Source organism: Scyliorhinus torazame, chromosome 7, assembly GCF_047496885.1.
Source record: "Scyliorhinus torazame isolate Kashiwa2021f chromosome 7, sScyTor2.1, whole genome shotgun sequence".
NCBI classification, from domain to species: Eukaryota; Metazoa; Chordata; class Chondrichthyes; order Carcharhiniformes; family Scyliorhinidae; genus Scyliorhinus; species Scyliorhinus torazame.
Window position 1 is genome coordinate 266,177,420 of NC_092713.1, and position 26,873 is coordinate 266,204,292.

Genomic DNA, 26,873 nt, shown 5'->3' on the forward strand with positions numbered 1-26,873 from the left:
AATTTAACCCACAGTGCTTGACAAGGGGGTTAAAATATAAGCAGTATGGCACTCACTGTATCTATATTGAACACACGCCCCCATTTTAGCAGGTATATTTCAGACAGCATGAGGCCATTACCCAATTGGCTGAGGGCATCTTTGAGATTTGAATCTCAGGGGACTAGCTACTCAGATCCAAATGACAACCTGTACCAATCAAATCAGCACCTAGTCCTCAAAAATGCCATAAAAATAAGTTAATTTGGTTTTTTAAAGCTTTCCTTGTTGGCCAGGAGGGACAGGCTTCCCACAATCACCCTCAACCTTCTGTCAAAGCTAAGCTTTGCTCGGATAATTCCCATAGTCTCAATGCATTGGAGCATCTTTCCATGCACCTTACTCACACCAAGGGGAGGCAGTGGCATAGTGGTATTGTCACTAGACTAGTAATCCAGAGACGCCGGGTAATGCTCTGGGGACCTGGGTTCGAAACGCGCCAGGGCAGATGGTGGAATTTGAATTCAATAAAAATTTGGAATTAAAAATCTAATGACGACTATGTCAATTATTACAAAAACCAATCTGGTTCACTAATGCCCTTTTGGGAAGGAGATCTGCCATCCTTACCTGTTCTGGCCTACATGTGACTCACAGCTATGTGGTTAAATGCCCTCAGGGATGGGCAACAAATGCTGACCCAGCCAGCGACACCCACATCCCATGAACGAATAAAAAATAAAAAACAGTGTCATATTATTGATGCTGGAGTCGGACTGACGTTGAGCCTAACTGATTTAGGTAAGGTTTGGGCCGGAAAGTAGCCCAGGCCTCACATCTTCGCCATTCACCCCACCACACCCCAATGAGGCCTCATTGTCAGAGTTAACAATAAAAAAATAATAATTTGAATGAGTTGGCAGAGAAACCAAATCCTAAAAAAAATCACCTACTCTGGGAGCAAAGGAAGAGATAAAACTGTTTTTTTCAAAAGCTAGGTTAGACACATGGGATAGATTTTCAACTTAACTCCCAGGCATAAACTCTTCTGGCAGATCAGGCACCAAATATAAAACTTTCTGGCAAAGATAATGATGCGTGGGAAATCAAGAGGATATTGCCCCATTCACGGGGAGATGACTGGAAGTCAGGGAGCAAAGGAAAAAGATTTTAAAAAGCAGGGTTGTTGAGTTTAAAAGCTGAAAAGCGTGAAATTATACAATTTGGCGAAAAGAATGAGAGATAAGGCAATATAAACTAAATGGTACAATGTTAAAGCTGGTGCAGGAATAGAGAGACCTGGGGATGTTTGTACACTAATCTTTGAGAGTGGCAGACGAAGAAGCATATGGGATCCATGGCTTTATTAATGAAGTCCCTAATTTCAACAGCCAAGAGCATACCTTTTTAAAACATTGGTTAGGCCTCAGCTGGAGTATTCTGTTTGATTCTGGGCAGCCATTTTATGAAGTGTGTTAAGGTCGTAGAGAGGATGCAGAAGAGAGTTATTTGAATGGTAACAGAGAGGCACAGCAGGGGTGCCCACAGCCGTTGGGTGCACATGTGGGAACTCCAGGACACGAACCATATCCTGGACAATTATATGTGCAGAAAGTGCCACGAAATGCAAAAACTCAGCACCATATCTTGGAGCTCGGGAAGCAGCTGGTTTTACTGAGATGCATTCGCGAGGACGAGGGCTGAATGAAAAGCATGATCCAGGAGGTGGTCACCATGCAGGCGAGAGGGACTGGGTGGCGAACAGAAAGACAAGAAAAACAAGATAGGCAGTGCAGTATTCCCCTGAGAACATCCCACTTTCTAACAGGTACCCAGTTCAGAGTCATGGCCACAGCACCATGGGTGACTCAGTTGTACAGGGAGGGAGGAAAAAAGACAAGAGAGCAATAGGGTTAGGGGATTCTATAGTTAGGAGAGTGAATTAGGAAAGCGATTAGCGAGCAGCACCTCAAAGGTACTAATTGTAAGCTAGTGAGTATAGATATAGGAGAATACACCAGGTGAATGGTGGCTGGAGAGATGGTGCAGGGGGGAGGGCTTCAGATTTCTGGGGCTTTGGATTCGGTTCTGGGGAAGGTGGGATCTGTACAAACTGGACAGTCTACACCAGAATTGGAATGGGACAAGTGTCCTTACAGGGAGATTTGATAGTCTTGTTGGGGAGGTTAAAAGGTTTACAGCACAGGAATTTTTGCAGTGTTACTTGTGGCCCAACCCAACACTCACAGGCTCCATCACCAGTGAACACTGGCAACAATGTGCACCATCTATCCTTCCAAGCCCATGATTTCTTCCAACAAGAAGAACAAGGGCAGGAGGCGTATGGGAATCCCCATCAGCTGGATGTTCCAATCTAAATCACATACCACCCTCACTTGGAAATATGTTGCTGCTTCTCCACTGTCAGTGGATAAAAATCCTGGAAAGTCCAGCCTAACAGAACAGTGGGTATACCTTCACCACAAGGACCTCAGTAGTTCAAGAAGAAAGCTCACCATTACAGCTGCCAGTATGGAAAGCATGGTTACCTCCAATTCCCTGGGCTGGATTCTCCGTTTTGGGACTATGTCCCCACACCGTCGGGAAAACTGTGGTCTTTTACACCAGGAAAACTGGCGTCAAAAGGCCACAGATTCCCCGTTTTGCAGGGGGCTAGCAGGCAGCTGTCATAGAGCTCGCAGCTCCAGCTGCCTATACGGCCCCCCGCACTTCCGGGTCAGAGACCGCGCATGGGCACAGCGGCGGCCTCCAGCGGCCACACCGTGATCCATGGCGGACTCAGCCCGTGGACCTGGACCGCCGAACTCGTGCCCCGCATCAGAAGCTTGCACGCCCCGGACCTCCCGCACACATTGCCCCCAGCGCCGGATGAAGCCCCTCCTGCCCGCCGATCGGCCCTCCCCCGACTGTGGCGGCCCTGGACTGAGTCCGCAGCCGTGACATGAGGATCACGGAGGGTGTGACCATGTTAGAACCACGCTGTCGGGAATTCGGCCGGTCAGGTATGAGCATCGAGGGGTGGGCCTCAGGCAATAGCCTGAGGCGGTGGATACTCGGCGCGGCATATTCCACTTCTGGGGGTGGAGAATTGCGAAACCGCCGCCAGTCCCGATTTCATGCACCAAAATGGATTCTCCGCCGTTGCCAAACGCAATTTCAGCGTCAGGGGGCGGAGAATCCAGCCCTCTACCTTTCCCAAGTGTTCAGTTCTCTCTTCTCCTGCAAGAAGGGAGAGAAGAGACCCATGAGTGAATTTGTCTGTGGACACATTTGTTGAACGTCACTGTGGGGTTGGTGTGGTGTATGAAAATCAGGGGTAGTGTTGGTGAATGGTCAGATGAGTTTGAACATTGGCAACAAAAGATGATTGATCTATGAGAAATGTTAGTGTGAGGAGGGATGTGCAGAAGGAGTCTTGGGAAGATAAAGCGAGGGGGGTTAGCATTGGACCCACATGAGCATATATTAGAATGTGCCATCGCATGCACACAGCTTTCCTGACCTGATTAGGTTGCTCGACCTCTTCTGGCACTGCATCCGGGCATGTGAAATCACACAGCTGCAGAGAATCTCCCCTTGGGCCTTTACAGCATCAGATCAGTGGAAAAAAGTGCAGCCTTATAACATTGGCAATGCAGTGCTGTAGGCCTTTGTTCAAATACTTGGACCGTGCTTCAACTTTCATCTTTTAAATCCTTCAGCTCAAATATACTCATGCAGCCGTGGAGTCTAGCTGAAAATCGACCTGGAAGTAAGGTTCCCTACTTTCAGGCCTGTGTTTGATTTTTCGGGAACATCCAGAACAATCTCAGTGGGATCACAATACATGCTTTATTGCTGGTTTCCTGAGCAACCCCCCCCACCCCACCTCCCCTCCCAATGTGTAGGTGCCCCTAGGCTCCAATGCAAAGGAATTGAGGTATGTGCTCAGGAACATATTCTGTCACTTCATTTTTATTGGGCCTGCACCTATTGGAAGCACAGAGCCCATTCTGCATCTTAGGGAAACTGCTGGAAATCACAGGGCGATGTAGAGGGGCTGAGACCGACTGTCACAGATCTACAACCAGATGCCCAGGGCCAAAGATCAGGAAAAATCAGCCCCTGTAGCATGAATGTACCACACATTGAAAGCAATTTTGATAGGAGTATCATTGTTCCTCTGATGCTTCCATTTACCCTCATTGCGTGGGTTTTAGGTAATTTTACCACTTGAATCTCTTTGTCAATCTTAAAGCCCCTATTTTTCCCCAGCCACTGGAAGACATTGTGACCATAAATTGCTGAAGAATTACATCTCCATCACCACTCTATCTGGCTGTTCTATGGACAAATTCAGAATATATGGGTGTAAATAGCTTAAAAGCACAGTATAATTTGGGATTTGGCATTGCTAGAAATGTTTTTTGGTATCGAACATTGCCTGATAAAGGTTTGAACGATGTTATGTTTTGTGAGCCAGGCCAAGTACATGAACCTGGACAGCGAATATGAAATGATCTGTTTGGAGACTGGTTGGCCTAATAATACTTACCGGAAGGTCTACACGCTCTTTCTGCTGCTTTTCACTTACATGCTGCCCTTATTTATCCTCACCATAACCTACTGGAATGTGGGACTGAGGCTGTGGGGTCGGAGACCACCAGGAAATATGGACAAAAACAGAGAAGCTCAGCAAGACAAATCAAAACGGAAGGTAATGACATATATCATTTTTTTCTTTTAATTCTGTCAAAAAATTTTTTTAGAGTATCCAATTAAGTTTTCCAAATAAGGGGCAATTTAGCGTGGCCAATCCACCTACCCTGCACATCGTTCAGTTGTGGGGGTGAAACCCACGCAGCCAGGGGGAGAATGTGCAAACTCCACACGGACAGTGACCCAGGACCGGGATCGAATCCGGGTCCTCAGTGCCGTAGGCAGCAGTGCTAACCACTGCGCCACCGTGCTGCCCTAACAACAGATATAATAACCCATGGAGACCCTTTGCATGTCTGAATGCACATCTAGATTTTAGACAAACAATAATGCATCCCTGCATTACTCATATAACCAGTTGTCCGCAGCTGGCATTATTTCAGTAGAGGTATTTTCCGTGTTTTCACATTTCCATTGCTGAGATTCACAAAAAATGTTGACAAAAAGCTGAACTGTGTTTGATATGATGGCATTCATACTCTTGCAGCACTCTGCTATATTCAAGAATGGATGTTGTCCTTTGCCCAATGGATATGTAAATGTGCAAGGTGTGGTCCTACGTCATGAAGACTAGAAAGGCCTCAGCTTAGCTCCCCGGTGATTGTGCTGATCTCCGCTGAGGCAGCAATGATTCATTGAAGTGGTCTCTGGATAGATGTTGGGAAACTCTGTGGGGACTCCAGTTTTCAGTGATTTTAGCCAGTATATTTCAACAAAGCTGGATGTAATAAATGGCTTTCTCATGCTGCTCTAAGTGTTTACTAACATCCATCAATGTTACTGCAGTCCATCCCAAGCCCTGGGTTTTCAGTGAACATTCTTAGAGAAACGGCCAATCAGCTGAAAGAAAACATGCTGAGCTCCTACATTCTAAACGCAGTTAGGAGATTGAGGCTGGGCATTTGGTCGAAGCTGCTCCGGAATCACTACCTAACTTTGATGGAGGTAGAAACCTTGTTTATCTACATAAGAACATAAGAACTAGGAGCAGGAGTAGGCCATCTGGCTCCTTGAGCCTGCTCCGCCATTCAATGAGATCATGGCTGATCTTTTGTGGACTCAGCTCCACTTTCCGGCCCGAACACCATAACCCTTAATCCCTTTATTCTTCAAAAAACTATCTATCTTTATCTTAAAAACATTTAATGAAGGAGCCTCTACTGCTTCACTGGGCAAGGAATTCCATAGATTCACAACCCTTTGGGTGAAGAAGTTCCTCCTAAGCTCAGTCTTAAATCTACTTCCCCTTATTTTGAGGCTATGCCCCCTAGTTCTGCTTTCACCCGCCAGTGGAAACAACCTGCCCGCATCTATCCTATCTATTCCCTTCATAATCTTATATGCTTCTATAAGATCCCCCCTCATCCTTCTAAATACATACAAGGAATTTCCACCATGCTGCTACTGAAATTACAGTCGCAAAGTGGGAGCAACTCCATATTGTGTTTATTTTCTTCTTTAGCTTGACACTTTCTTGACGGGTTACAATTGATATGGAGAAGTCGACCTGGATAAAATCACAATTTATCAAAATCTACTTCTTTCAGGTGATCAAGATGCTGTTTATAATTGTGGCTGTTTTCGCCCTTTGCTGGCTGCCATTTCACATCTTCAGTGTTACGTATGAATTCAAACCAGCGGTGCTGCCAAGTGACCCTATGGACATCACTGCTCTTTACTTCTTCTCCCACTACCTGGCCATGTCACATAGTTTCTGGAACCCGCTTATTTATGGATTCTACAATGACAATTTCAGGGTATGTTAACAGGTAAGGTAAGAAGCATATGTGTCAGCACATGGTAAGCATATGAGGGAGAACGAAATAGAGGGTGGTTAAGAGTTATGCTCAGAGTTACATGAGGAAAGAAGGGAGGAGATTCAAGTAGAGTACTAACCCTGGCATGGATTGATTGGCCCAAATGGCCTGTTTCTGTTGTGTATATCTCATGTACTCTTACATCATTTGGCTGAGTTTAGCCCAAAATAGTACCTGAAAAACAGTTGCAATGCACAGAAAAAGTGACTGCTAATCCTTAACTAGTTTGCAGAAGCATTATTTTAGTGGGCAAATAGGAAATCTACAGAGCAAACTCACTAAGGAAGTGATGGAAGCAGAAAGTGTTGAGTCTTTTCAAATGCAAATCAAATGGATTTCTTTCAGAAAATAGAAATAAAATATTGGTAATTTAAGACCTGAGATAAGCTAAATGTAGCCTACTTGGGAAAAACAGGGGTCAGAGAAGAGCAAGCTAATAATAATAATCTTTATTGTCACAGGTAGGCTTACATTAACACTGCAATGCTGTTACTGTGAAAATCCCTTAGTCGACACATTCCGGCACCTGTTCGGGTACACTGAGGGAGAATTCAGAATGTCCAATTCACCTAACAAGCACCTCTTTCGGCACTTGTGAGAGGACACCGGAGCACCCGGAGTAAACCCACGCAGGCACGGGGAGAACGTGCAGACTCCGCACAGACAGTGACCCAAACCGGGAATCGAATATGGGACCCTGGCGCTGTGAAGCAACAGTGCTAACCACTGTGTTACAGTGCTGCCCGACTCCAATAGTGCTTGCCATGTTCAGCCAGATACAGTGATGGATGTTTAAGCCAGTTTTAAAAAATATGCTGAAGTCAGCACCCTTTGGAATGAAGTGAAGATGGGGGCTAAACCCAGGGAACGGATAGGCTGGGAGAGAATTAAAGTTTAAGCAGGATAAAAACCCCAGCGATGGACACAAGGGAATGCTTGAACAGATCAACATCTACAGAGTAATGTGATGAATGAAGGGTGAAAGGCTATGTCGAAAAGTTTGAAAAACGAAGTGACTTGAGAAAGAATATTTTCTAGGGAATTGTGTTTGGAAGAAGGAAAGGGGATGTGGATGATGAGGGGTATAAAATAAGTGGTTGGAAATGGCCTTGGTTGCAATCAGTTTGATGAGAATAGAGAGGCCACATGAAATGGTAAGATCAAGGGACAGCCATGAATATGAACATAGAACATACAATGTAGAAGGAGGCCATTCGGCCTATCGAGTCCGCACCGTCCCACTTAAGCCCTCACTTTCACCCTATCCCCCTAACCCAATAACCCCTCTTAACCTTGCAGTAGAGGGTTTAGGTGAAAGGACGACAGGAGGATTATCGAAAGCATCATGGACGAAGAGTTCAAAGGCAAAATACTGAGGATGCTGGAACTCTGAAATATAAACAAAAAATGCTGGAAATACTAAGATCAGGCAGCATCTGTGGAGAGACAAACAGAGTTTTTAAAAAATAAATTTAGAGTACCCAATTCATTTTTTTTTCCAATTAAGGGGCAGTTTAGTGTGGCCAATCTACCTAGTTTGCACATTTTTTTCGGGTTGTAGGGGTGAAACCCACGCAAACACGGGAAGAATGTGCAAACTCCACATGGACAGTGACCCAGAGCCAGGATCGAATCTGGGACCTCGGCGCTGTGAGGCCGCAGTGCTAACCCACTGTGCCACCGTGCTGCCCAGAGAAACTGAGTTAGCGTTTCAGGTCAATGGCCTTTCATTACAACTGAAAAAGTTAGAGAGTAACAGGTTTTACTCAAGTGGGGAAATGGAGGGAATGAAATGAAAATCGCTTATTGTTACAAGTAGGCTTCAAATGAAGTTACTGTGAAAAGCCCCTTGTCGCCAGATGCCGGTGCCTGTATGGGGAGGCTGGAAAGGGAATTGAAGCATGCTGCTGGCCTGCCTTGGTCTACTTTAAAAGCCAGCTATTTAGCCCAGTGTGCTAAACCAGCCCCTGCAGTTCCTGTCTTGCCCAGGAAAATTAACGTGCTGAGTTTTCGTTTATAACCATTGCCAATTTTGATTTAAAGACTCGAGCATTGTTTCTTAAATGTAAGTTTCCATACTTTCCCATGTTGGACAATCTACAGGCTGGTGAGACTAGTTAGGCTATGATCTTGGGACAAGAGGCAGATAAGACAGGCTGTCACCTTTGTGACAAAGTAGGGAGCAGCCAGTATCAAGATGGGCTCAAAGTTGAAAGAAATTGCAAGTTTATAATGAAGAGGAAGAGAGGAAAAAGAGTGGACTCTGCCATATAGGAAGAAATGTGAGAAAGGATAAGGACAGTAAATTAGGTTGGGCCACAGTGGAGAAGGTTAAGGAGGGGCAAGAAAACAAATGAAACAGGAGGAGAGCAGAGTGGGTAGATTCACATGGTTCCTTATCCCGAATGGAATTGGGCATTGATGCACTAAGCGTCAAGAACCACAAAGACATGTGAGACTTTAACCAAGGCTTTAATACACTACATAGGAAGCTTACCCGACACAGACGACCCCAGACAAAATGGGTCCGGTCTCAGAAGCTGGGTCTTATACCTAACTCCCGGGGAAGTGGCCAAGGCGGAGCTCTCCGTGGCCAGGTCAGGTTACATACAGGTGACCGAACCTCTACAGAGCTACAGTACAATACACAGTACAATGCACAGGATTACAGGGCCACGTTACACACAACTATTATATAACTATAGGGCAGCACGGTAGCATTGTGGATAGCACAATTGCTTCACAGCTCCAGGGTCCCAGGTTCGATACCGGCTTGGGTCACTGCCTGTGCGGAGTCTGCACATCCTCCCCGTGTGTGCGTGGGTTTCCTCCGGGTGCTCCGGTTTCCTCCCACAGTCCAAAGATGTGCAGGTTAGGTGGATTGGCCATGATAAATTGCCCTTAGTGTCCAAAATTGCCCTTAGTGTTGGGTGGGGTTACTGGGTTATGGGGATAGGGTGGAAGTATTGACCTTGGGTAGGGTGCTCTTTCCAAGAGCCGGTGCAGACTCGATGGGCCGCATTACCTCCTTCTGCACTGTAAATTCTATGAAATTCTATGAAACTATGTACAATGCTAGGGAAGTACAGTGGTGTATCACCACAGGCATATAGGGTTGCTTGGAGTCTGCTAGATTTGGAATCCACTTCCGTGAACAATCAGCCCTCACATCCCACTAAAACTTCAGGGCGAGGTCTCCAGTTTCCTGTAAGTAGAAGCTATTAGTCCACAGAATATCTACAGGGTCTGTTATTTCTTTAGTTTATATACAGGGTCTAATATAACAATGGAATTCTGTTTGTTGACAGGCCGACCTGCAACGTTTGTGCATTCGTTTCTATCCATTCCGGTGTTGCCTTCACATGTATGGAGATAATCTCTCAACCCACAGTGACTCTGACAACTTTAGGAAAGAGAACACCATTAGTCTGCGTTTGAGTTCAGTGGAAAGCTGTCGATCCCTTGTCTCCAGGAAACAATCTATTGGCGCCACTCCCCGAACAATCCAAATCCATGGTAAGTAATGCAAAAAGAAGCGCTTCATCCTTGTGTTTTCAAATAAATTTGGAGTTTGAATTTACGTGGTCAGGGGAGGTATGTTGTCAAGGGGATGGGGTGGGGTTGGGAATGCAATTTAGCCTGTACCCTGGGCTACTTCTTAGGTATTAGTATGTCCCTAGCCCAATAAGAAAGAAGTATTGCTCTGGTTCTGAGAAATTAAAAGCGCAAATAGCAGACATCAGAGTAGGTTTGAGAAAAAGTGACCATAACGTAATTAGGTTCAACAAAAAAATAGAAAAGGATAATGAAGGTAAAGGCACCAAACAGGAAAAAAAATAAGTTTAAAATTAACTGGGCGAAAAAAGTTATCAAATAGGTAAACAAAGCGTCTGTGGAAAATCTTCACAGAGAAGCTGGATGGAGTGGAAAATAATACGAGGGCATTAACAAAAACTTCTGTGAATTAATAGAGAGATGAAAGCTAAAGTGAAATTTAAAAGTGAGACATGTAAAAATATTCAGTGAAGGGGAACATGCCGCGTTAAGTGTATCAAAATGTTTTACAATGCATTTAACTGAACCTCCCGCCTTTTATACGGGTGAACCTCAATGTCTCACCGGCGAGGGACGTGGAAAATCAGAAAAAATGATATCACCGACGGGAATCGTGTTTTCCGATTTTGTGGGGTGTTCCACTCGCGCCGCCGTACTCTCGGACGGCTAATGTGGGCTGAAAATCACCCCCTTGGTGTGGGCCTCTCCCACTGTGGGTAAAATCCTAACAGTGACGGAAACAGGTCCTTATGCAGCACTAATTGGTACAGCAAGTAATTACGAAGGCTAATTGTTGCTGTCCCTCAATACGAGAGGAATTGAACATTGAAGTAAGATTGTTATGCTTCAGTTATACAGGGCACTGGTGAGAGCAGATTTTGAATACCGTGTGCAGTTTTGGTCTCCTTATTTAAGGATGTAATTGCATTAGAGGCGGTTGAGAGGAAGTTTACTAGATTGATACCTGGAATGAGCGGGTTGTCTTATGAGGAAAGTTTGGATAGACTGAGCTTGTTTTCCCTGGAATTTTGAAGAGTGAGGAATGATTTGATTGGATGATATCAGATCCTGAATGGTCTTGACAAGGTGGATGTGGAGATGGTGTTTCCATCTGTGGGTGAGTCCAGAGCTAGGGAACACGGTATTAAAATTAGGGGTCGCCCTTTTAGGACAAAGATGAGGAGCATTCTTTTCTCTTAGAGGGTTGTACCACTTTGGAACTCTACCTCAAAAAGTGATGGAAGCAGGATCACTGAAAATGATAAGGTTGAGGCAGATAGATTTTTGCTGGGCAAGGGAATCAAAGTGTACCGGGGGTAGATGGGAATATAGAATTCAAAACACAAACAGATCAGCCATGATTGAATGGCGGAGCAGAGTCAAGGGGCCGAATGGCCCACTTCTGTTCCTATTTCATATGTACTTAAGGGCCTGAATTGGTCCAAGGGCAGGCAGAGTTCCCGAAGTCTCCCCTGGCCCTGGTAAAAATGTGGTGGGGTAGAGGCAGATGATTAAGCACCAGGAATATTGTCCATAGCATGGTGCCTAATTTTATGATCCACCTACGACCTCCCAACACTCCCGCAGGGGGGCATAAAATCCAGCCCATAAGAATACAAATGCAAGGAATTTATGGAAACCTTTATGAATCACTCATTAGGCCTCAGCTGGAATACTGTATCAAATTCTGAGCATTAAACTTTGGGGAGAATTAGTTACATGGAGAGATTAGGAGGCTGAGATTGTTCTCTTTAGAAAAGAAAAGATAAAGGGGAGGTTTGATAGGGGAGTTTAAAATTATGAGAGATTTTAATGGGGAAATCGATTCCACTGCCAGGAGGCTAGTAAGCATAGGACACACATTTAAACTAATTGGTAAAAGAACCAACGGTGAGATGAGGAGAATCCTCGAACAGCACCGCACAGAAGGAGACTATTTAGCCCATCAGGCGAAACTCTCAGCTTGGGAGACGAAGGGCGTGATTCTCTGGCCTCGTTGTGCTCTCGATCGATCGAAGGCCAGCACAGGTAGCATAGTGGTTAGCACTGTGGCTTTTAGCGTCAGGGTCCCAGGTTCGATTCTCTGCTGGGTTACTGTCTGTGCGGAGTCTGCATGTTCTCCCTGTGTCTGCGTGAGTTTCCTCCGGGTGCTCCGGTTTCCTCCCACAGTCCAAAGACGTGCAGGTTAGGTGGATTGGCCATGCTAAATTGCCCCTTATTGTCCAAAAAGGTTAGGAGGGGTGATTGGGTTAAGGGGATAGGGTTGAAGTGAGGTCTTAACTGGTGCAGACCCAATGGGCCGAATGGCCTCCTTCTGCACTGTATGTTCTATGAAACGAAGCGGGTAAATAGCGGGAGAGGCTGAAAACGAGAAGCATGTCAGGTGCCAAACAGTTTGTGATGCAACCGGCGTGCTCCCATAGACGAAATCAGGATCACGCTGTAACGTGGCGAGAAACCAATTATCACCACTTGAGCTCTATTTCCATACAATTAACGAAAGCCACCCCATATCCAACGGCCTCCCATCATTCAGCGTCCTCCCAGCAAGTGGTCACGCTGGCGCCAATTAGTACTCCTTTTGAAAAACGTGAACCTGGCAGAAGGGCTTCTGTGTGAAGCCGAGGAGGTGAGTGGCCATCTTTGCTCACAGGCAAAGAGCCCGGGGGCACTGGGTTTTCCACTCCAGTGCTCGGCGGGGGATGGGGGACCATCGGCCTGGGGGTGGGGGAACCATCTGCAGGGGTGGGCCGCCATGGGAGGGTTGGGGGGGAGCAACCAGGGGGCAACCGGTCACGGCACCACCATGCCAACCCCTGTATCGCGTGTATCTGTTCCGGGGCCAACCCATGTTTCTGCCCGTCTTCCCTACTGACCACCAATGAATTCTGGCCTTGTGGCTGAAGAACCTCGCACAGCAGCGGGGCGACGAGCTGGAGGTTACTGATGAGGAACTTGTGGCTACCTCCGAGGAGGACAATGACGAGGATGATGAGGTGGCGCTAAAGCAGCAGGAGCTGGAGGACGAGGCTGGGGAGGAACCAGAGGGCCAGCAGGAGGCTGCAAGACAGGCGGTAGCGGCAAGGGTCCTGCAAGCCCAGAGGATCAGGGAGGCCCTCATACTCGCCCGATTCACTTAGGACGTGGCCTGGTCCATCGCCAATACCTTCCCCCCCACCCCCCCGCCCCCCATCTCCCACACTCCCAGGGTATGTGTCACATCACTCCAGGGTGCTGGGACAGTGTTGGCACTGTCAGTGGACCACTGTCTAGGGGGGGGCGGTTCAGTTATACAGGGCATTGGTTACCGCAGAGAGCTGAGCGCCCGTTAATCTATGCCATAGTCAGGCCACTGCCTGTCTGCTGAGTGCTCGTTCACACCCATCACCTGCATGCTGTATGCCTGATTTTTTTTTTTGGGGGGGGGGGGGGGGGGGGGGGGGGGGTGGAGGGGGGGGGGGGGGGGGAGATGTCTTAAGAGATGGGCCAAGGATTTGTAGGTTGGCCCGCATTGTGGAAGAAAGTGGCAGAGGAACCACACTTGTGGCCAAGGGTGTTTAATATGCTCTACAACTCTCCACTCTCCCAATTGTGTCACCCCCCCACCCCCCCATCCCCACTCCACCCATCTCCCCCACCCTCCCACCTACCCCCCTCCCAGGTGCCCTCAGTGATCCTCGATGTGCTGGGCCATTCTGGCTTTACCGCCTTGATTGTGTCTTCCTCGGAGCTCCCCTCCAAGGTGGTCTCCTGGGAGGCTGGAAAGGGGTCCACCCGGGATGGGCTGTTGCCGTTGGCTGGAGGACCTGCGGGAGAAAGGACATGCGATCAGTGGGAGGGATGTGCCAATCAGTAAGGCAACAACAACTCGCATTTGACAGGCCCTCTGAATGGGGCCCGGTGGTTCATCATCTCTGCAGCGTCCGCCAACCTCCGCGTGGGTGACCGCCCTGTCCTCAGCCACCCCAGTCACTTCCAGGGCCCGTTCCTCAAAGGAGGTGAGGATCCTTAAGTCCAGCATCCTTCTGCCAGGCTGGGCCCTCTCCCTGTGATTGCGGGAGAGCTTTTCCTGAGGAGGCACAGAGAGGGCAGAGCTTTTCCTGAGGAGATACAGAGAGGGCAGAGCTTTTCCTGAGGAGGCACAGCGAGGGCAGAGCTTTTCCTGAGGAGGCACAGAGAGGGCAGAGCTTTTCCTGAGGAGACACAGAGAGGGCATCGATAGCTTGGTTCACAGTGTTGGGAGGGGGGTGTAAAGGAAGGGTTGGGGTGTGTTGAAGGGAGAGGAGGGCGAAGGGAGGGTTGGGGGCTGCATGGTGAGTTGGGGAGGGTGGATGCTCACGTGGGGCTGGAAAGGTCTTGGAAGAGCGGGGAAGGGGGGTAAGTTGGTGTCTACTCACTTGTGCTGACCTTTGTAGGTCATTGACCTTTTTCGGCACTGGAGGCCAGTCCTCCTCGAGCTTACAGCTGGTGCCATCTCATCGCAGGTAGCACTGGCTGCCCTGTGGCTCACCCCCTGGGATCCTCTGGGGAATAGAACATCTCTCCTGGCCTCCACTACATCTAAGAGCCTGGCCAGGTCCGCATCGCCGAATCATGGGGCTGCTCTCCTGGGCGCCACTGTTGCGAGCTGAGTTGGGTTGGCTGTTCGAGTGCTGCTTAAGTGCTGCTCGACCTTGTTAGGAGGGTGCTGCCTCGCACAGTGCTCGCGAATCCGCTGGCGAGCCTTCATTTGCAGCGAGAAGCCCTCATGGCCTCGTTAAGTGGACCAATTAACGTTGAATAGCATTGCCGGCCTCGCTGAGCCGAGAGCCGGGATTGTTGTGGCAGTTCCCACTCACTACCGCACTTTTCTTTCCGGGATGAATTGTGTGATGTTGTTGAATCCCAAGTTTCTTTACCCGTCAGTCTGGCCTCAATAAAAGTCGAGATGGATTTGCAGGTACAGCATTAGTTCTTTTATTTAGCTTGCAAGCGTTCCTCAATTCTCAGGAGCACGAAGCACATCCTGCTCCATAGACTTCTGGAATCAAGTGAGGATGTGGAACAAAGGAATCTGTACTGATACATTCAAATGGCATCAAGTTTCCCATACACGATGCCCATAGGTCATCCTATATCCCTCCTGACCTGTTGATCTATTCTGATTGGCTCACTTCCAATCCCTTCCTCTGGCCCCTATTACCCAGCATCCTTTTCTCCTGCTTTGGTGGACACACCTCTTCCTGCTTTTCCATGCGGTCTGAAATCCTTTGTCTGTGAACTCACCAGAATTAGACTGGCCTACCTCTACATTACATTAACTAATATCTCTAAAGTAACTATTTTATATCACATTCGTCATTCCCTCCTTTTATCATTCCATGATAACCGAACTATCCAATCCATAGCTACGGTTCCTCATCTAAAAAGATCCGTTGTTGCATTTCCAATTCCTGGCTTAGCCCCCCCTCATCTGCTGCACCCTCATGGATTTTAACAGTTAAGATTTTAGGGGCGTTGATCTGTTCCAGTGCACCCTGTATTCTACCCATCACACATTTAAGGATGGCTAGGCCCACAAAGATGCAGCCGATAGCCACCACTAAATACATGGCCATATTTATCAACCAGTCCTTCCAACCTCCAAATCCCCAGTTACCCCAAGCGCCAGGATCCTGCATTCCGTCCAGGTGATCCCGTATGTGATCCATAAATTTAGTGATGTTAGCGGTCAAGTCCTGAACTCCCATGATACACTTGCCCTGCACTATCGCATACCCCACCCTCACGGGCCAGAAGATAGTCAAGAGCATACCGGTTCTGCATTGCAAACAACCGTAGCTGAGACAATTCCTTGGTTATTGCCCCGAGGGCTCCCAAGGTTTCATTTCCCAAGATGGTAAGGCCACAAATAAAATAATTCCTATTGCTGACAGCCAAGGAACCCCCACACCTCCCAGTGTCAAGACGCTCCGAATTCCCCACCGGGCTAAGGGGCCCCGGTTGGGTGCGAGAACTAGAGGTTTTTTCCAGTTCTCGCAAAATTCAGCAGAGACTGCCCGGCGTGCTGACTGATTATGCAGCTTCCACGCCGAAGGGTAGGGGACTGTGGTAGGGACTAGAGTCCCTATAGCAATTTGGCGGGGAAATGGGGGTGACAAAACGTTGGTCGCTGTGCCATTAAATAAAAAATAGTATCCTTGCTCCATGTGCAGGCTAGCATCACAATCAGTATATCGGTTGCGTAAGGATCCCCCAGTAGCCCAGTTTATCCAGCTTCGAAACGCCCATTCGGGCCGCCTAGCAATGCGGAAAGCCCTAGTCCCAACAGTGATATGAGAGACATTCGCCCAGCCACAAAGGAGCTGGAGGCCGGCGTTCAATGGAACGCAAGTGGTGTTGTAACAAACACATTGGCCAGACGCCTGGGTGATATGGCACCTCCTGTCCGTACAGGTGGGGAACAGACATGTTATATTCGTTTCCACCTCTACCAGCAAACAGCCGTATCCTTCACTGCTGAAACAATTCTCGTACGACCGAGAATCCCTATTGGGAGTGAAGTGGCTAGGTATATACACCCTTCACCGTTGCAGCCTATCATACTGTGAATGGGAATTATCCCGAGGAAGGGGAAGGCAAATAGCCGGTGGTGCTGAACCCGGATCGTAAGGAAGAGTGACTTGCTCGGGCAGTGGCTCGGAATGCTGACAATGAACCACCGTTTGGGGAGTGCCCCAAAGCGGTGAAACAGAAAATAACCTAGACACTGCTGCGGGGTTCGGGTAGCAGACAACCAGTCCGTGGCCATACAAGCGATGGTAAATCTGGTAGAAGAGATTCATACTACCCAGGTTTTCCTCAGTTTGGCCTTTAACTAACTTAAGTGTATCTCCCGGTAACCTACGTTCTAGCTGTACTTCCCTTCTCACACGCCCCGTCCTCTCTCTAGTCCCTCTCTCTTTCTCATAGCCTCTTCCTACGCTCTCCTGACGGCCTGATGTTACCTTTATTGCACCAATCTTAACACATCCAAAATCAAATTTACATGTATTCCAAAAACAAGGCAATGTCCATATAATATTCCCTTCCCATCGCCGGGACCGGTGCAATTGCTTCATGAGTCCTGCATTCTCCTTAACTTTGACGACGTTCCATGAGTCGATACCATGACCTCGTATATGGGGTCAGCGAAGAACATCACCTTTGCATAGGTGATGTATCCTTGTAGATTGGTTGGGGTTACAAATATAAATAATATTCCCCTTTTCCATGTCCGTCGCCAATAACACTCCAAGCGAAGTGAGGCCAAATATCACACAGACGGTGCGTAGCCACTCCATCATGCTCCACACCTGAAAAATAGCACTGGAGAAGGGAGGCAGGTTAATCTGTCCAAGAAAATGAGGCCCGTTATCAGAACTCAACTGAGCTGGTCTACTGTACCGGGGAATGATTTCCCGCATCAGAACTTTAACCACAGTAGCAGCTTTATTATTGGTAGTCGGATACGCCTCAACCCATCTGCTGAACCCATCCACAATGACCAAAACATATTTATAACATTGACACCTTTCCAACTCAATGTAATCCATTTGGAGCATCTCAAAGGGACCACTGGGCAACGGGGTTTGCCCCATCCCACAAGGGATACCTTTTCCGGTGTTATATTGCTGACAAATCAAACACCGATTACTGATACTCTGGGCCAACCCCTGCATTTTAGGGTGCCACCAAGTGTCCAGCAACAAATCACTAGTCCCTCGAGCCCCACAATGAGTTGCAAAGTGTACACATTCAATGACCCATAAAGCCAGTACATCAGACATACAAGTCTGATGTGCTGGCGTGGTCCATAAAGAGGAAACAGAATCATATGTACAACTTAACTGTTTCCACATTTGTTTATCACTCTCAGGAGCGTCCTCCTGTAACCTTATGACGTCTTGGATGGTTGGCATTGACTTGTCAGAAGCAGACATATTTATAGTAGATCGTTTAGTCTGACTTAACATCTTAGGCACCATCACTTGCTGAATTTGCGTGGCTGTCCGCGCTGCACAATCTGCTTGTTCATTACCAACATCAACTGGGGTCTTACCATTTGTGTGGGCAGCGCATTTAATAACGGAAATCTGCGCGGGCATAAGGAGGGCCTGCAGTAGGTCATTAACTAAACCCCGGTGGGATATTTGACCACACATAATCATGTCAGGTTGTTCTGACGAAATGTCACTCAAATCGCCCCTTATTGTGGTAGTTTCCTGAATCAAGGCTAAACAGTCGTGGCCAGGTGCGTCTTCATGGACAGGGGGACCACTAAGAAAACAGGCTGGATTGATAGTGGTACAGTGTTTAAATGTCAGACGTGGATTGTTCAAAAGGTATACCTCATACCTATTCAGACGAGCTGCGGTAAGATGCTGAGTCTGCAGTTGCCTCAGTAGTGCGATGACCGAGTGGGAGCTATACACCGTAATATCCTGTTGGAGAGTGAGAGCATGTAACGGCTATACGATGGCATTGATTGAACGTAAATGCTGTACTAATCGGTACTGGTCTGGTTTGGCTGGTTTAGGCACAGCAAGTATGGGGGTGTTACATTCTGATTGGCAAGGGACCAAAATACCCTGTTGCAACAGCTCTTGAATTAATTTGTCTATAGACGGAGCAGCTTGGGATTTCAGGGGGTATTGCCGAATGGAAGGTAGCTTTACATGATCCTTAATCGTTACCTTTATAGGTGTAACATTTGTCTTTCCCACTTGTGATGGGTATTTCGCCCAGACCTGTGGATTGACATATTCCAAAACATCATGTCCCCAGTGATGCTGCAGTCGAGTGTTAATTGTTTCAGGGACCTCAAAATATTTTATGGCAGTGCCGTCTGGCATGACTTGAAGTGCGTACTCTGTTGGATCCGAATGATCCACTGCCCTCCTTACCATTTGCCCCAGATCCCTGGCATGGTACTGGTCGTGGACCTGACGTGTAATATGAGGGCTTACCGAAGCTGACTGTGGCCATAAATGTGGTGGTATTGTAACAAAATCGGCTGTACCTTCTTTCCCCGTGACTGTGGCTGTACCTTTGACTGGCCATTCGGTCCCAATTAATGGCCGGTATTTGTCCTCCAACTCCCTGTTTTGTCCGGTTCGGTCATAGGCCAGGGTAACGTGATGCAGTGAATGTTCAATGTCTAACGTCCACCACTGGGGGGTGATAGAAATATAGCACTGTTGTCTCATCCTCCATGATTTAACCGTTACCCCCTCGTCTCCGCACTCTAGCTGTAGCTGGAAGATACACAGTAAATCTCGGGCCAACAAGTTACAGTCCAATCCAGTGGTCACTACAAACTGATGATCTGCAGAATTATTCTCGTAAGTGACTGTCACAGGTTCAGAAATAGGATACTCACACACCTGTCCTTAGAACCCCGACAATTGCTGCGTGTGGTCGGATAATGGTAGTCGAAGTTCTGATTGCACAGAAGACATGGCTGCTCCAGTGTCGTTTACAAATGAGTGATGTTCATCTCCTATCTGCAGAGAGATAATAGGTTCCCTGTCCAATTGGAGAGTGTATTATGACTAAATTAGCTAGTCAATCCTGTGTTGGGAAAGGGTTTGCCTGGGAGAAGTCAGTGTATCCCGTCTGTCTTGCCCTTGGTGGGTCCCCCCTCCTTCTGCTGCCTGTCTTTTAAAGGGGCATTCCTGTTGCCAGTGATCTGCATGGCCGCAATTAAAACATGCATTGCTCCCTCTATATCTGCCCCGTCCTCTTCTCCCAGTAGACCAATGGCCCCTCAGAGGGGGCGGCGGTTGTAAAGCTGTTGATGCATACGGTGGGCCATAAAAAGGAGCTGAGGGTCCCTTTGGGTGGGTTTGGTATCCTCCCCCTCACTGATCCACCCACCCAAAGTCACAATATTGGGGCTCCTGCTGGTAAACTACCATTTCTGCCGCTTGTTGGGGTCGCAGGTCATCCTTTTTCATTACATACTCAGTCTTAACCTTTGTAACTGAGCCTCCTTCCTGGCCTACACCCTCCTTCCAATAAAATCTGACTGCCCTTGCCATCTGGGAAGGGTCGTTCTCTGTCCAATTCATGTTATTACATTTCACAGCAGTAGCCACAGAAGGTGGTAGGCAATGCATAACATAGCACAATATTGAGGGGAATTCTGACCATTTTGATGTAGCAAGTCGCCTAACTGCCCACAGTAGATTTCATTAAAACGCTCCAGAAATTCCTCTGGCTCTTCAGTCTTCTTAGGTTTTAGGTCTAAGATAGCAGAAATATTTATGGGCTTTTGAAATGTGCTATTCAACGCATTCAGGATCTGTGTCCGCCTATCATCGTCTAACGCATGGGCTTGCTGAAGTGCGACATGGCTAGCATAATTCAAGTGATTGGTATCTTCCTAATCGGCAACTGTCTCCGAGTCTCACCAGGGGGCACTCTAGCTATTTCCTCTGGTTCTTCCAAGACTTCGACGTCCCTCCCTGTCACTAGAGGGAGTTCTTTCTCTTCAAAATCATCTGTTTCAGCTCCCTTTGTTCTGAAATTTGCGGTTTCCCCTTGGTTTGGAGGGATTTAGGTGGTATGCTTAATTGTTTTTGGTTAGGATCAAGCCCTTCTCTCGCTGTCCGAGATCTGGTCCTAGAGCTAACTGGGCTTGCAGAACAGAGCTCCTCTTTCTCTACTGATCGTGAAGATGGTAAATCAGGACCCACACTATCACCCAAAAGGGCTGGAGTTACTGGCATGATTGGAATCTGGGAGCAGTGACTGGATATCAATTATTATACTCTGGTGGTTCTGGAATTAGTGCAGACAATGCTACAGGTGCAGTCGGAACTTTTAGTGACTTTTCTAAATTATTGAATTTATCATTTTCTGTCAATTCAAGGCCAGCCATTGAACTACGTAGCTCATCTTTTGTTTGACCCGTGCCTTTCCTGTCTCTACTTGCGCGTTTCTTGGTTTTTTTTTTCTTGGCAAACCGATTGAAAAGGTTCAAACAGTGTTTATTTTTAAAACTTAAAAATGTTTGAAAATTCAAATTGAATTACTGCAACTTGCAAGCTTAGCTCTGATCTCAACTCAGAACTAAATTTACGATTTGCTTAACACAAACTTGTATAACATTTACAACTTAATTAATTCTTTATCTTAACAATTTTTCTTTTAACAAGTTTTTCTTACATTCACAAAAATGTTGGCAAAGTCAACTATCATCTCCAGATTTACACTTTTTAAAATGGTGTCCGTGATCTTCTTTAAGTTTCTATTAATTCACAAATTAAATGAGATAAACATTATTTCAAGTAAGTAAAACTTAAGATTCTGGCAATTTCAATCAATTGCTTTCGAAAATAATAACTTTTATCAAAGAGGTGGAGAAACCCACTGGTTTCCTTTAATTAATTCAAAACGTAACTTTGCTGGAGTTCACTGACTCAAAGGAAAGGTATCCGATTACACTACAGGCTGCTGCTGTTATCTCAAGGCCTGAGTGAGAAGCACAGTCTGTCGTCTTTAACTTTGGCTGCTGCTGTTAACCCTTTGAGAGACTTCTCCTTCAACCAATATGCAGCATTCCCCACAATCTCAACTAGTCCTCAGAACTGCGCCCTTCGCCACCACAGTCCAAGGGTACAATTTTAGCTTAATCAACTATATATTTAAAACACTCACACATGGAGTTGAACCATCTTCAATTTCAGATGTCCCATCAACCCATAACCTAACCCAAGCCGAATCAGAACTCACACATGGAGTTGAACCATCTTCAGATTTAAAAACAGTTGTACTGGACTGAACCTTCACTACTGAAGTCCCATCAGCCATAAAAACACTTATACTTGGAATTGAATCATCATTTTAGATGTCCCATCAACCCAAAAACCTAACCCAAGCCGAATCAACAATATGAAATCCCATCAATTAAATTGCGAATCCCCAGACTGACCTTTGATTTCGTCGAGACGATCTTTCCGTACCAACCGCGAGTGACCAGATTAATCAGACGATAAGAAGAGGGGAAAAATCAATGCGTGGTCATTTTCCAGTTCTACATTGTGGGCCCTTTTTCCCCATCCTCCTGTTCATAATCAGTCTAATTCTGATTTTGCAGTTGGTCAGAACCGTCTTGAGAAATCCCGGGTTTTCGGCACCAATTGTTGAATCCCAAGTTTCTTTACCCGTCAGTCTGGCCTCAATAAAAGTCGAGATGGATTTGCAGGTACAGCATTAGTTCTTTTATTTAGCTTGCAAGCGTTCCTCAATTCTCAGGAGCACGAAGCACATCCTGCTCCATAGACTTCTGGAATCAAGTGAGGATGTGGAACAAAGGAATCTGTACTGATACATTCAAATGGCATCAAGTTTCCCATACACGATGCCCATAGGTCATCCTATATCCCTCCTGACCTGTTGATCTATTCTGATTGGCTCACTTCCAATCCCTTCCTCTGGCCCCTATTACCCAGCATCCTTTTCTCCTGCTTTGGTGGACACACCTCTTCCTGCTTTTCCATGCGGTCTGAAATCCTTTGTCTGTGAACTCACCAGAATTAGACTGGCCTACCTCTACATTACATTAACTAAGATCTCTAAAGTAACTATTTTATATCACATTCGTCAATGTTCGAGTTCCCGTTGGGGCGCTATTTGTGGAGCAATTCAGGACATGCTAAACGGCCAACACTCTGCCCACGTGAATCTCGAGTAATTCTCATTCCCGCCTGCGTCAGATTCACTGTGGCCGGAATTGGTACTGGCGAACTTGACAAGCTGGAGCTGCTTTTTAGCACTGCGCTCCCGACACACACTCTCATTCCAGCCAAGAAGATGGCACAAAGGAGAACTGTCCCGAGATTCACAGAGTCTGAGCTTGGTCAACTCTTGGTAGTGGTGGAGGAGAGAAGGGACACCCTCTTGCCAAGGGTGGGCAGGCGGCTCCAGCCTGCTATCGTCAACTGGGTCTGGCCGGAGGTGACCGAGGTGGTCAATGCTGACAGCCTCACCAAGTGGACCGGCACGCAATGCAGGAAGAAGATGAATGACCTCCTGGCATCACTCCTGTCCCTCACACCTCACATCACCCCCCCCCCCCCCACGCCCATAGAGGCCAATCAAAATCCACCTGTCTGCATCTCCCTCACATCCTACCCTGCACCAAACCCCAACACCTGTGTTTTCCTCTGATCAGGTGCTTTGCACACACATGCCACCAGCTACAGACCCCCCCCCCCCCCCCCCCGTGTAACTCACCTCCATATGTCTCACAATATCCTTTATGTGTCTCCTAGGATACGTCAACCCATATCAGAAAAGAGCAGGAGAAGACCAGAGGGGGTGTCCGAACCTCAAGGCTCTAACCGCCATGGATCAGAGGGCGATGGAGTTAGCCAGGGAGGTGCAGGAGAGGTGGCAGGGAACGGGGCCAAAAGCGTGAGGCCGCCTTGTAGGACAGCTTACCCAGCGAGTAATCCATGCACGTGTCCTTTGTTCAGGGTGAGCTCTGCTATTCCCCACCTTCCCCCTGCAGTGGGGCTGCACTTCTGCTGAGTGCAGAGAGGAGTGGCAGCGCCTGATTGATGGGTCAGCTGGGCTCTGAGTCCGCTCGGGATCAGGGTGGCCGGGGTGGGCTCCCAAATGACCAGAGGCTCTGTGAACATTTACAGGACATGGTGAGTGGTCAGCAGAGTGAGCAGCCAGGGGCCTGTAACTTGTGGTTGTGTTTAGAACAAATACTGCAGCAATGGCAGCCTGAGCCAGATCACCCCGATCCACGGAGCTGTCTCAAAGTCGCTCCCCGCTATTCCCCCCAGCCCTGACAGCCACCCCCAGCAAGTGCTGCAATTTTTCACATTTTCTCAAACTTTGCTTACCTTCTCTCTTCCTCTCAGCCTGATTCTCTCCCTGATCACGGTTCGCGTTTGCAGCGTCACGAGACGGAGAATTTCGTCCAGCATTTCTGTTCCAGCTCTTTGAAGAAACTACCCAACTGATCCCATTCTCTTCCACTTTCCTCATAGCCCAGAAAGCTTTCCCCGTCTAGTTTTCATCTAATTCCCTTTGAAAACTAAATCTGCTCTCACAACTCTTTCAGGCAGGTCATTCCAGTTGATAACAACTTGCTCAGCAGCATCCAGTTCTTTGACTGTAAATCTGTGACTTCTGGGGCGAGATTCTCCGACCCCCCAGCGGGTCGGAGAATGGCCGTTGGTTGACGCCGACCAGCGTGGACGTGGGTGACGGCCTGGGGGGTTGGCCGCTGGAGAGGCGATGGCGTGGCCGCAGTCTGAATGTGTGGGGGAGAGGTGTGTGTAGGGTTTTGTGTGTGTGTGTGTGTGCGGCGGGGGGGGGGGGGTGTGGTTAGAGTGGGCTGGGCTCCGGGGGAGTGCCGGGAGGGGGGGTGAGTGCCGGGGAGGGGGACGGGGTCCGTGCCGGGGAGGAGGATGGTGTCCGTGCCGGGGAGGGGGATGGGGTCTGTGCCGGGGAGGGGGATGGGGGGACGGGGTCCATGCCGGGGAGGAGGATGGGGTCCGTGCCGGGGAGGAGGATGGGGTCCGTACCGGGGAGGGGGATGGGGTCCGTGCCGGGGAGGGGGATGGGGTCCGTGCCGGGGAGGGGGATAGGGTGACGGGGTCCGTGCCGGGGAGTGGGATGGGGTCCGTGCCGGGGAGGGGGATGGGGTCCGTGCCAGGGAGGTGGATTGGGTCCGTGCCGGGGAGGAGGATGGGGTCCGTGCCGGGATGGCGATGGGGTCTGTGCCGGGGAGGGGGATGGGGAGATGAGGTCCGTGCCGGGGAGGGATTGGGGGGGGGGGGGGGGGCAAGTGAGTTGGTCCACCTGGCCAGGTGCCAGCCTCCAACAGTCGGACCCATGCGGTCCATGCCACCTGGCTGGGGGGAGGAGGGGGTATGGGCAATGATGACATGTCGTCGTTCCCTCCCCCCCACCAGGCCATCATGTTTTCCGATCAGCCAGCGATGTTGCCCGCCGTGGCGGCAGCCGCTAATGTCCATGTTGCCCTGGATGAGGAGGAGGAGGAGGAGGAGGAGCGTGCCAGAGAGGCGGCGCAGGCTGCCGCAGAGGGGCAGGCGGCAGCCGACCAGGCTGGAGGGACACCTGACCGACAGGACGAGGAGGGGGAGGAGGACGTCGCGGCCCCATAGCAACGGAGGCACCCGAGGGCGCCCCGTGTGTACCGGCCCCGGCAGTCATACCAGGACCTCACGGACCGAGAATGCAGGAGGAGACTCCGGATGAGCCGGGGAAACCGTGGCACACATCTGCCACCTGCTGGCGCACCTGTCACCGCGTGGCACTGGCAGGGGACACCCTCTCCCCGTGTCCGTCAAGGTTACGGTGGCCCTGAACTTTTATGCAACGGGGTCATTCCAGGCACCGAGTGGGGACCTGTCCGGCATATCGCAGACATCGGTGCACCGGTGCATCCGGGCAGTGACAGACGCCCTATATGCCATGGCGCACCGCTACATCCGCTTCCCTGTGGACCGGGCCAGCCAAGATGCCCGGGCCGTGGGCTTCTCTGCCGTGGCCGGGTTCCCCATGGTCCAGGGCGCGATTGATGGGATGCACATCGCCGTGCGGCCACCTGCAGATAACAGGGCCGTGTTCACCAATAGGAAGGGGACCTATTCGATGAACATACAGGTGGTCTGCGACCACCGCATGATGATCCTGCACGTCTGCGCCCGTTACCCGGGCAGTGTACACGACTCATACATGTTGTCGCGGTCATACATCACCGGCATGTACGAGGGACGCTATCCCCGGCTGAGGGGCTGGTTGCTGGGCGACAGAGGCTAGCCATTGCGATCGTGGCTGATGACACCTATACGGAGGCCACGCAATGAGGCGGAGAACCGCTACAATGATGCCCATGTAGCGACAAGGGCAGTGATAGAGAGGTGCTTTGGCGTGCTGAAGATGCGTTTCAGGTGCCTGGACCTCTCTGGGGGCGCCCTCCAGTATCGGCCAGATAGGGTCGGCCGCATCATTGTGGTGTGCTGCGTCCTGCACAATATAGCCCAGCAGAGGGGCGATGTGCCGCAGGCAGAGGAGGGCGGAGTGGAGGAGCAGCAGGAAGAGGCGCAGTCCTCCCCAGATGAGGGGGATGGGGGCAATGGTCAGGGCAGACGGGCTAGACACGGGCGGGTGGCTGTCCATCGTTACCGGCTGGGCCAGCGGGCACGGGACAGGCTGATAGACGCCCGCTTCACTGACTAGATGGGCGTGGGAATCGGGTAGTATGGCCACAGATCGCACACCATGGCAACAGCTGACCACCCACACCCCCCACCCATCCACCCACCCAGCACCCTCACCCCCCTCCCCAACCCCACCCGCATGCACACCACCCCCCCATTGCCGATCCACCTGCGGCACAACGGCCGGGCTCACACAGTTGCCGGTGGACGCGTGTCTATTTCAGGCCATGGAGGATGATGACAACCCGCCCTGCGATGAGCTCCTGGCTCCACATCGTTGGACTATGTCTGACCCATGGACACAGTACCACCATCCACCCGGACCATCCCTGCATGCGGCTGTGACACTGCAGCGCACGGTTCCGTCCTCTGCCCGGGGGGATATTGATGGCGGCCAAGGTGGAAGGGGGCAGACCCACCTGGGGCTGAGGTAAGACCACCCCTCACACACACACTTGCGCTCAACGTACATGACACCCCCGCACGCTTTGGACAGAGCACAAAGGCAGCTTCTGTAGGTGTAACATTGACTTTAATAACCAAAGGAGTTCATGCACATGCCCTAGCCCCTAAA

At 49.1% G+C, this 26,873-nt stretch overlaps 1 protein-coding gene across 1 annotated transcript in view; it reads left to right on the forward strand.

Annotated features, from left to right (window-relative positions):
• LOC140427013 (RYamide receptor-like) overlaps positions 1-26,873 on the forward strand; it is a 62,625-nt gene that overhangs the window by 19,490 nt on the left and 16,262 nt on the right. Inside the window, exons 3-5 of the mRNA XM_072512409.1 lie at positions 4,463-4,696; positions 6,246-6,455; positions 9,824-10,031. Of these exons, the coding sequence (XP_072368510.1) occupies positions 4,463-4,696; positions 6,246-6,455; positions 9,824-10,031 (652 nt within the window). The remainder of the gene's footprint in view (positions 1-4,462; positions 4,697-6,245; positions 6,456-9,823; positions 10,032-26,873) is intronic.